Here is a 9,842-nt window from a genome sequence, read left to right on the forward strand (position 1 = left end):
CAAATGGTTTGAAGTAATGTTTTGAGGTTATGAATTACTGTACCTGAAAACTGGATGCATTTTTAGGTGGAAATAATATTACCAAAGAATTAAAAAAAAACGACTCTTTTTAAGTACGAGTATTTGATTCACCTGATCGTGCCTTGTCTTTCTCTTTGACTTCTTTTACCATTCACTTCCACTTCATACATTCTCCTTTCATTTCTCTTCCTTCGTTCATCATTTTACCACAAGTAATTATTTGATTTATGTCTTCCTCGGGCTTCCCCGACTTTTCCTATCATTCACTTTACGTAGCACCTATCATGAAATCCACATTGTTACTGTTAAAAAAAACTACATTATACCGACATTAATTCAACTTCGTATCTGATTCCAGTGCAGATAATATAATACGTCGTGCGTCCCCGCTACACCACTCTCTAAATTCTCCTAGCACTAATAAGAACAAACATTGAAATAAATGCTAAATGTAAAAATATAAAGTGGATTTGTTATTAGAAGCTGTTGACAAACTGCGATCTAGATGCTTAAGGCGATGCCATACGTAGTAATGCAAAATCATGTGTTTTTGGTTTGAAAATTTGGTCGCCTAGAAATATATCAGATTGATGCTTTAATTAAATACTGCGAGTAGAATACATCTTGGCCTTTGAAATAATCGAGTATTTTTTACATAAGTCTTTTTATAAGCCCATAAAAAAATAATGTATAAAGCCTATGAAAACTGCTTTAAAGTTCAAAATCTCTTATGATTTTATTGTATAATGTGGCAAATTAAGTTATTTATAAAATGAACTTAATAAAATTAAATATTTATGCCTGAACGTCCACAAAATAAAATAAAAGGCACTTTTAGGCCATGTTTTTTTCTTGCATAAATCAAAACAGGCGGATGGTGTTAAGCGGGAATTTAAACCTTATCGCCATCTGGCATCTACGTAAGGGGTATTATTGATAGCGGCTAGATTTAAAATATTACACGACATAGTGCATCGCCTTAACGGGACTTAGTTGTAATTAAGTAACAAGTATTAATAAATAAATAAATCAATAAAAAAATCAATGCTTATATCCAATATGGGTATCTTTTATCAATTATGTCGGTAACTTGTTATCGTTCCCACGCATGACTGCAGATCGCTAATAAACAAACAACGATTCATAACAAAGTGTTCTTAGTTTATTCGATGTTGATCGTACGTTAGCGATCTGCTTGCTCGCGAACGATGACAAGTTACCGAGACTATTGATAAAACTTTTATCGATTGACCAATGACCATGCTAGATTCTGATCTATTCTATGGAATAGAAACCCAGGTAACCCGTTCTGCCCCTGGATCTCCTACTTGCAAGAAAAACCATGAAAATATTAACATTTCATAAAATGGAGAATATTATAGATATGATATAATTGCATCTACCCATGTAAAGAAGTTGAGTTGATTTTTGCAACAACGGCACTATATAAATTATCCAATTATGATCATTATAATTATCTTGAATTAAAGTTTCAAGAATACATACCCATCTTGGCAATTGTGTTTGAAAATCCTCTTCTTCTTATTTATAAGAGCGAGGGGAGACGGTCCCTGGACATTCAAAATGGAGCAATTGGTCACCAAGTTTATCTGAAAATTATCACAAATGTTGAAATGATTGTTGTTGCATAAATCGAGAAAGGAAAATGGAAGCAAACGAGATAATAAGGTTATTGTATGAAATAATTAATGTTATCGTTTAATTAACTGAATGCCATTTTTACAACGGTGAGGTAATGCGGCCATGATAATAAAAATTAATTAATTGAAAACAATATCAACAACTCTCAATGAAAATATAAATTTGAAGACACAGAAAACTGAAACTCGAACCAAGTCTATCGCGGACTGTCGTTTCTACCGATTGAGCTAGTATAATAATTAAATTTCGTGATTTTTATAAATCTCATACTCTTCCTTGAAAATTGTTAAAATTATTTTTCATTATTTCCAGTCCCGGGTAGACGAAGTTCTGAGTTTGAATCTCAGTTGCCACGGCTTCTTTTTTATTTTCTGTTTCATATTTTCATTGAGAGTCGTTGATTTTTTTTTTCAATTAGCACAGACTTGTGAATAATCACGAGATGATCATAGAGGCACATGATTATCCCGTATTAACATATTGGACAAACTTGTGTACTAAAATCTTGTCAAAAAGTGTTCCACTATTATCAAGCGAATAGCATTGCGCGGGGACCAGGTTTGATAGTTTACGGTCGTTCGATATTAGAGCGTTGGAGGTCAATTTAGATTAATTGGAGGTAAAAAAGTGCAACCAATTTTTTTACTTTGTATCTCATCTAAATAATTTTATACTTAAAACATTATAATATTACAGGTAGGTATAATTTATTGAATTCTCCAAACAAATACTTAATAATATTTATTATATAAAATTCAAAGCAAAAGTTTTACAGTTCATTGACCGGTCAGTGGATTGAGTCCCACCCAGGCGTCGTACGCTCAATTCCTCGACTGGCTAAGTCCTCCGTCACGACACAAGAAACATTTTCTGCTTACTATTGTGGTAGTAGGAGATTTTCAAATATTGTTGGGTTATTTGTTACCCGGGAATGTTTGTCTTTCTTTAAAAAAAATATATATAAATATATCAGGAAAAGTAATGTCATTGATGGATGAGAGTGATGAATTGCTTCAGAAATTCAACAATTGGAGTAGGTAGTACTCCTACATCCCAAATTTTCAGCTTTGGACATTTCTAACGGCTAGTTTTTTGACAGTACTAAATCAAAGGGATCAACAAATCGAAGGGAGGGAAGGCCTTACGTGCGATGGGCCGACAAGCAGCGACGGAGATATCCGTCCATTACTGTTATTGTCCGAGTACTCGATTGCCATCTTCTTGAACTTGCGCTTGCGGCGCGCATTGGGCGGCTTGGTGGGCGAGAAGTTCTCGTTGAAAGAGTCTGACTCAATGTTACCGATGGGGCAGAAGTGCGTGGCGCGGGACTTGGTGGCGCTCTGCTGCAGCTGGTTCAACTGGGGGTCATCCGAGTCGGATAGAACCTAGAATTTAATGTTACGACGGGAGAACTGTTACAAAAAATGTGCTGGTTTTTATTTTATTTATTTACAGTACACAGTAAATTGTATTACGAGTGGTAAGGTAAGTATGTTAAATTTTACATAATTAAAGTAGGTACCTTTTATGTACATGTTATTAGTAATTTCTTCTGGGGTGAGATTATATCTTAATCTTAATGAGTGAGTAATAACAAAAAAGAACTAAATAGGAAGAGTGTGAGGAGAAATTTTGAAATCAAGAATTACATGCTCACGAATTGTAATTTACTTTTAATAAAATTTGATTAAAGAAATAAGTGTTAAGTATTTTTTAAATAATTTTCATTACGCTAAAAAAATGAATAAATTTATTGCGCAAGTATTTTCTGCATAGTGTTGTTGGCTTGTATATAAGGAAGAGTAGAGTGCTGATACGCCTTGTTGGGAACATTTAAAATAATGACAGATAGCGATTTAGGACTATTTACTTCTGAATCTTAACTAATTGACTTTTTTTTAAAAATCTTGTTACATATTTAAATTGGTATATGTTAATTTAATATTGACCAGAGTGGGATTGACCTTACTGTTAACCAACAAAACTGAGATACTTATGACATCACGCATACCCCGTAAGATTTCAATAGTTTTGGCGGGTTTAAAAAATGCAAACTTCCAAAATTATTTTAACTATGAAATCCATATTTGTAAAAAAAATAAAGTTGTTTAAGTAAGAAACTGAATTTTCATAAAAAAATTTATTTGATTGGAATTCCTTATATTCATGTAACAATTATTATCCATTATGTCATCAATGTTGTGTTTGTCTGTAATTAGTGATAGTATCAACCGTGTTAAATGTAATTGTATTTGCGAGAGCTTTGATATGAATCACTGTTGACAAACCTAAAAAAAAAATTAAAAAAAAATATATAAATAAAAATAAAAAAAGCTGTCGATATCGACTGCATTTTCAGCCTAATATAGCAATTAGTTTCTAAAATACATATTTTTAATTTACCTGAGAAATGATGGGAGGTTGTGGGGGGCTACTGGAACTGCCATCCTCTGTTATGCCAATGATACAAGCAGCTGAAAATTAATAAAATATAAACAACATTACAACACCTTATCATAATTATATGTATTTATCAATACATTATTAGGAATCAATAAAATGTTTTTTATTGATAAATTTCACTAGAAGTAAGGAAAAATTAAGCCTAATAAATAAAACATCAATCAATCAATCACAAAACTTTTTGGATCTAACAAAAAACCTTTTGTTTTAAGTGATTTGGTGTTGACCTAAATAGGGTCCACTGTGTGACCTTTTCTGAATAAACAATACTGATCTGTATATATATTATCAGTTTGTACTTCACACCTTACGAGTTGAATATACCTTGAAACTTATTAATTCAATTTAATTCCTCCAACACACACTACAAAATATGGGTAAAATCTCTTTACTATATTGCCTACACACTCTACAACTCTCTTCCAAATATGTATAAAAACTGCAGCATATGAAAAAATTCAGAGAAATCCTAAACGAATATTTTGTAAGTACATATAAAAACGAAAATATGTAATTCTTGTCATGTTGTGTTTTATCTTGTTTCCATTTCTCTTCTTTTCTATCCCCTGTATTAGTGGGTAAGTACCTTTTTGTAAATTCCTACCTTGGCTTTGTGCTTATGTATGCATATATCCCTGTGTTTCCTTTTTTGTTTTTTCTTGTTTGTTCTCTACTTAACCTCCCTTTTTAAATTTTTATAATGTTTTGTACGTGAAACTTATAATTTTTATATCAAAATACAAATGTAAAATTGTACCTATTAACTCCCACCTATGCATTGTAAATTCCTCACGTCCCACAATAAGTTTCGTAATTCATCAGGCTAGCAAGATATAAAATCTTTTTTTTTTATAAGTTACCTATATTCAATAACATTACAAAACAAATAGACATGTTAAAGTCTCACAAAATTAATCCAAAACGTGGCAAGTAGCTGTCTCTACTAAATTCTTAAATCAAACATTGTTCTTCGCAAAGATAGACAATCATAGAAAATGTGTGTATGGACGAAACTGATACAGGACCGGGCAACGCTTGTGTATTTAAAAGTTGCAGTGAATAACTAAATACTACGTCACGGGTGTGACTGAGATGACAAGATACGCTTACTTGCTTACACTAAGGTGAATACGGAATGCTGTATGAGATTACTTGATTTGCTACGTCCGCCTAGTACAGGTAGCTAAAAGCCTATTGAATAATTGTATTTTTTGAAGTAATAAATAATTTGCTTGTATTTAAGAATGGAAAGAAACTCAAAGAGTTCTGTTTTTTGCTAGTGAATGATTTGTGGACCTTTCAAAGGCACAGGAAGGCATTTTTTCACAAAAAAATAACCTAGAATGACGAGTTTGTGGCAGTTGGTGACAGCTTGTCTGATGAATGAACTTATGTGCGATACTAAACGCAGTAAATCTCAAGTATGTCCACTGGATCTTGTTCAGTGAAACCACGTGCAAACCTATCTTCACTTAATTCATCTAAGCCAAAAAGTATGTTAATTGGTGTATCCAAAGATTTCTTTTTAAATTTTAAAGTAAATATTCCGGCAGAACTTTGATTATTACTTCAGGTATTGTTTCATTTGGCAAAAAGTAGTTTTAGGAGAAATTCCAGCTTTTAGCTTTAAACTTAATCCATTGTTTATGAGAATTCCACATATTTTGGCTTGGACAAAAATAAGAGGCTACATAAATTCTTTGGTAAATTGGCTCAGGTCCAACTTTACTCTAGAAAGTTTGGTGCAACAGGATTGAGAAACTCAACATAAACTGAATGCAGATTCACCTTCAACAAACTAGATAATATTGTATATAACAAACTAGATAATATCGTATATAGCAAACTAGATAATATTGTATATAACAAACTAAATAACATTGTATATAACATACTAGATAATATTGTATATAACAAACTAGATAATATTGTATATAACAAACTAGATAATATTGTATGTAACAAACTAGATAATAATGTATATTTTACATATGTGAAATGTATATATGTGTATATGTGAAATATGTGAAATATGTGAAATATGTGTGTATATGTGAATGTATATATGTGAAATGTATATGTATAGCATCAATAAAAACTGCTTGTGGATGTATTATTTTAATGAAAAATGCTATTTCTAATTGTCAAGTCTCTGACAGCCCTGAACTGTGTACTTATAATCCAATGTTTCACATTAATGTAAAAGCCTTTTATGGCGTTTAATAAATAAATAAATAAATAAATACATATATTTTTGAGAAATTATTGGCCAATTAAAAAGAAAGACAACATTTCCAGATAACGAATAACCTGACAATTCCTCCTAAAACCATCAAACATAGTAATTTCGGATGTCTGTGATGTATGTTAGTTATTTCTGCGTGAAATGTGAAATCTGGTTTAACTCAAATTTGCTTTGAATTTAAGGGTCACTTTCAAAATTGAAACTGCTTGTGTAAAGAATTCAGACAAGCGATAAAGTAGGTGCCTACCTACAAAATAATATTTTAATAGAAAATCTTTTTTAATTATTTTTTACAGCTTGTCTTTAATAACGATGGGAGGACTTATGTATCTAACAGAGGATTGAACCCACGACTCGTGAGCAGGAACCCGATGCATTTGAGTAGTCAGACACTAATCAAGTTCAGCAATCTCTCTTCAGAAATCATCCAAAGATTATTGATTACAGTAATCACCTATCTACGAGTCTACTGGTTTTGACGAGGAGTGCCAAAATTTGAACTCATGCCAGACGCCGTTTGTCTCAGGGCCGCAATGCTTAGAGTGAACATTGTTTGTGGGTATTTTCTAGTTTAGCCGATGAATTAACTGAAAAATTTTCATGCAAAGATGTGGACCTTGAAGTAGGTTCCGTTAAAATTATTTCACAACACAAGAGACTGCAGGTAGCACAGCAGATACCTGAATAAATCTGAGTAATTTTATAGATAAAAAAAGATGTGTGAATCACAAAAACGTGTGGTACCTACTCGAAAACAATGTGTACGGTTTAAACCACACATTTACGGCAGTTCTGCAGAACAGGGTAAATAAATAATGATTTATGTGTAATCAATACATTTACTGTATTGTATTTTCGGCACTGTAAACTGAAATAAAGTATTAAAGAACATCAACTAAGTGACATATTAACAAAGTGACACATTAACAAAGTGACACATTAACAAAGTGACATATTAACAAAGTGACATATTAACAAAATGACATATTTATTAACAAAGTCACATATTAACAAATAATTGTAATTAATTGTAATATTAAATATTTTTTAATATTCGGTAAGAAATGATATTGAAACAATAGAATGCCGAAAGATGATTAGCTTGACTCTGTACAGAAAAGGGCTGTCCGTTTGATAGATTCCACTTTCTTAAACGGATTGCAATCTTTAGAGCACAGGCGTCAGGTAGGTATGCTGTCCCTGTTCTATCAGTATTAAAATGGAAGACGCTCGATGGAACTAGTGTCATTGATGTCTTCGGCATCGGTGCAGTCGAGAAACACACGCCCAAAATTTGTACACGGATGACATTTTTCACATTTCAGAACGGCTCGTTTCTACGACTCGCTTTTGATTTCAACAGCTCCTGTGTTTCCTCCCTCTTATAAAATGGGTCTCTTCAAGACATATGTTCACTCCTTCCTCTCCTCAAAAAATCACACGGCTACCCCAAAGACGGCATAGGCCCTGAGGGAAATTATTTTCCTCAAGGCCTGTGTGGAGTTTGCGAAAAAAAAAAAAAAAATCTTGTCTCCAATTCTAGGATTCAATCATAGGATATACTTTTCAAAATGCTGATTTCAAGAGCACCCTTTTCTATGCAGTGTAAAGACAGGGGAGCTATGTCGCCACTCGGTTGGGCAGCGTTGTGAGGTGGTTTAAGGTAGGGGCTGTAGGAAGGGATTTATTAATGTGGGTCTTGAAGAGGCCCGGATTATATGAAGGAGGAAAAACAAATGCCGGTAGCTCGTTCCACATACGAGCCGTCTGACACAAAAACTAGTCGAAGAAGCGGCCCGTTCTCATGAAGCCAACATCAACTGTGAACGGGTGTTCCGCTCGTGTACATCGAGTACACTTGCACTGGGGATCAATGCTGCTAGATCATTAGAGAAGGCTCCATTAAAATACCTATAGAACAGACTCAGCATGCCCACATTGAGTCAGTGCATTAGAGATGGCAATCGGTCTGTTGACAATGGATTGTCATTCAGACGGACTGCCCTCCTTTCCACAGAATCAAGTAGGTTTATCAAGTATTGTGCGGCCCCAGCCCAGAGGTGGCTTCTAAATTCAATTGTTAGGCGAAATTGAGATTTGTATAGGGTTAGCAGCTGGTCAATATTGAATAATCTACCAGCAGTGGGTTACATTTAAATGTAAAAATGGTTAATGAAAAGTTTTTGAATAGCAAACACTATTGAGAGAAACAATCGTTATCAACATACTCTATATACACATAGAAGGTTTATTCAATATAATACGTTTTAATTGTTATTTCTTTCATATCATTGAAATTTGTGCAATAATATAGCAAATTAATAAAAAAAATCATTGTTTTTTTAACTAATTCCAAAGCGAAAAATTCAAAGACAACAGTTCTTTATTTGGTTTTCTTGGTAAGGAACTATATTAGGTGCCAACCTAGCTTGTGCACATTTTTTAAAGATAAAAGTACTTACGCAGGTTCCCAGCAGATCTAGTTCTTCTCCTCAGGCCAAACTTTCTACGCCCCTGCTTACCACAATTGCTCTCTTCTAGAGCAAGGTTCAAATCATGGGATAACCTTTCCATTGTTTTCACATTCACTATTCACATCAAACTATTGAACAAAATGCACAATTCACTTGGTAAAATGTCAAACCAACGAGATATTTTTAAAGATGGAAATAAGCACAACCAAACATTAGAGCATGGCGAAAACTGTCACTGAATTCCCTTAGCTAAATAATATCTTTCGTGTTTGGTTTAGTGACATTAATTTATTATCTGACCTACTTGGTGTACGTGTTTCAAGTGAACCCACGTTTAAAACTTAAGTCGTAGTAATCTTCCTAGATATATTTCACTTTGTACAACAAATAGATCGAATGGATCTTCGAAAACCACAATAATTCAACACTTCAAAACGACTTTCTGTCAATAAAATAGAAAGTGCCCAATTGGTTTCACGCGAGCACTCGCGGTCACGCGGATTTATCTTTTATTTTTAATGAAAATAAATAGCTCAATGGATTCACTATTAACTTCCACGATGATCATTGAATTTCACATTATATTATGGCTTATTGATCGATTTCTTAAAATATTTAAAATTTCTTCAGAAAAATATAAACAATACGATGTTTACATTCTCTAAACAACTTGTGAAAAATAATAACGCAATGCGCAATGACACTTGAAGAGCGAACTTGTACGAACTTCAAGTTTCATAGGTGTTCCATATTGCTCCGAAAATTTTCACGCTCTGTTCGTAAAAGTATGGTAAAAGTAAAGGTTGTTTTTTTACTTGATGAAACCTTATTGATCACTATCAATAATAATCAAAATAATATTTGGCTATTTCTTTTTGTTTATATAGAGCGGAGACGGTTTACTTAGCACTTAGGCCATAGGGCCATCGTGCAATTTCCCATTTTCCCTCATTCCCTTAACAATCACCCGGTCCCTT

At 33.2% G+C, this 9,842-nt stretch overlaps 1 protein-coding gene across 1 annotated transcript; it reads right to left on the reverse strand.

Annotated features, from left to right (window-relative positions):
* Nucleotides 1-1,505: 1,505 nt before the first annotated feature.
* On the reverse strand, nucleotides 1,506-9,541 carry LOC149415669 (uncharacterized). The gene is made up of 4 exons (XM_089642244.1): nucleotides 8,854-9,541; nucleotides 4,087-4,157; nucleotides 2,829-3,068; nucleotides 1,506-1,631 (listed from the first exon to the last, which is right to left on the reverse strand). The coding sequence occupies exons 1-4, from the start codon at nucleotides 8,963-8,965 to the stop codon at nucleotides 1,506-1,508; spliced, it is 549 nt and encodes a 182-aa protein (XP_089498370.1). The 5' UTR covers nucleotides 8,966-9,541.
* Nucleotides 9,542-9,842: the final 301 nt, after the last annotated feature.

Source organism: Hesperophylax consimilis, chromosome 18, assembly GCF_061612785.1.
Source record: "Hesperophylax consimilis isolate HC1 chromosome 18, BYU_Hcon_1.0, whole genome shotgun sequence".
NCBI lineage: Eukaryota > Metazoa > Arthropoda > Insecta > Trichoptera > Limnephilidae > Hesperophylax > Hesperophylax consimilis.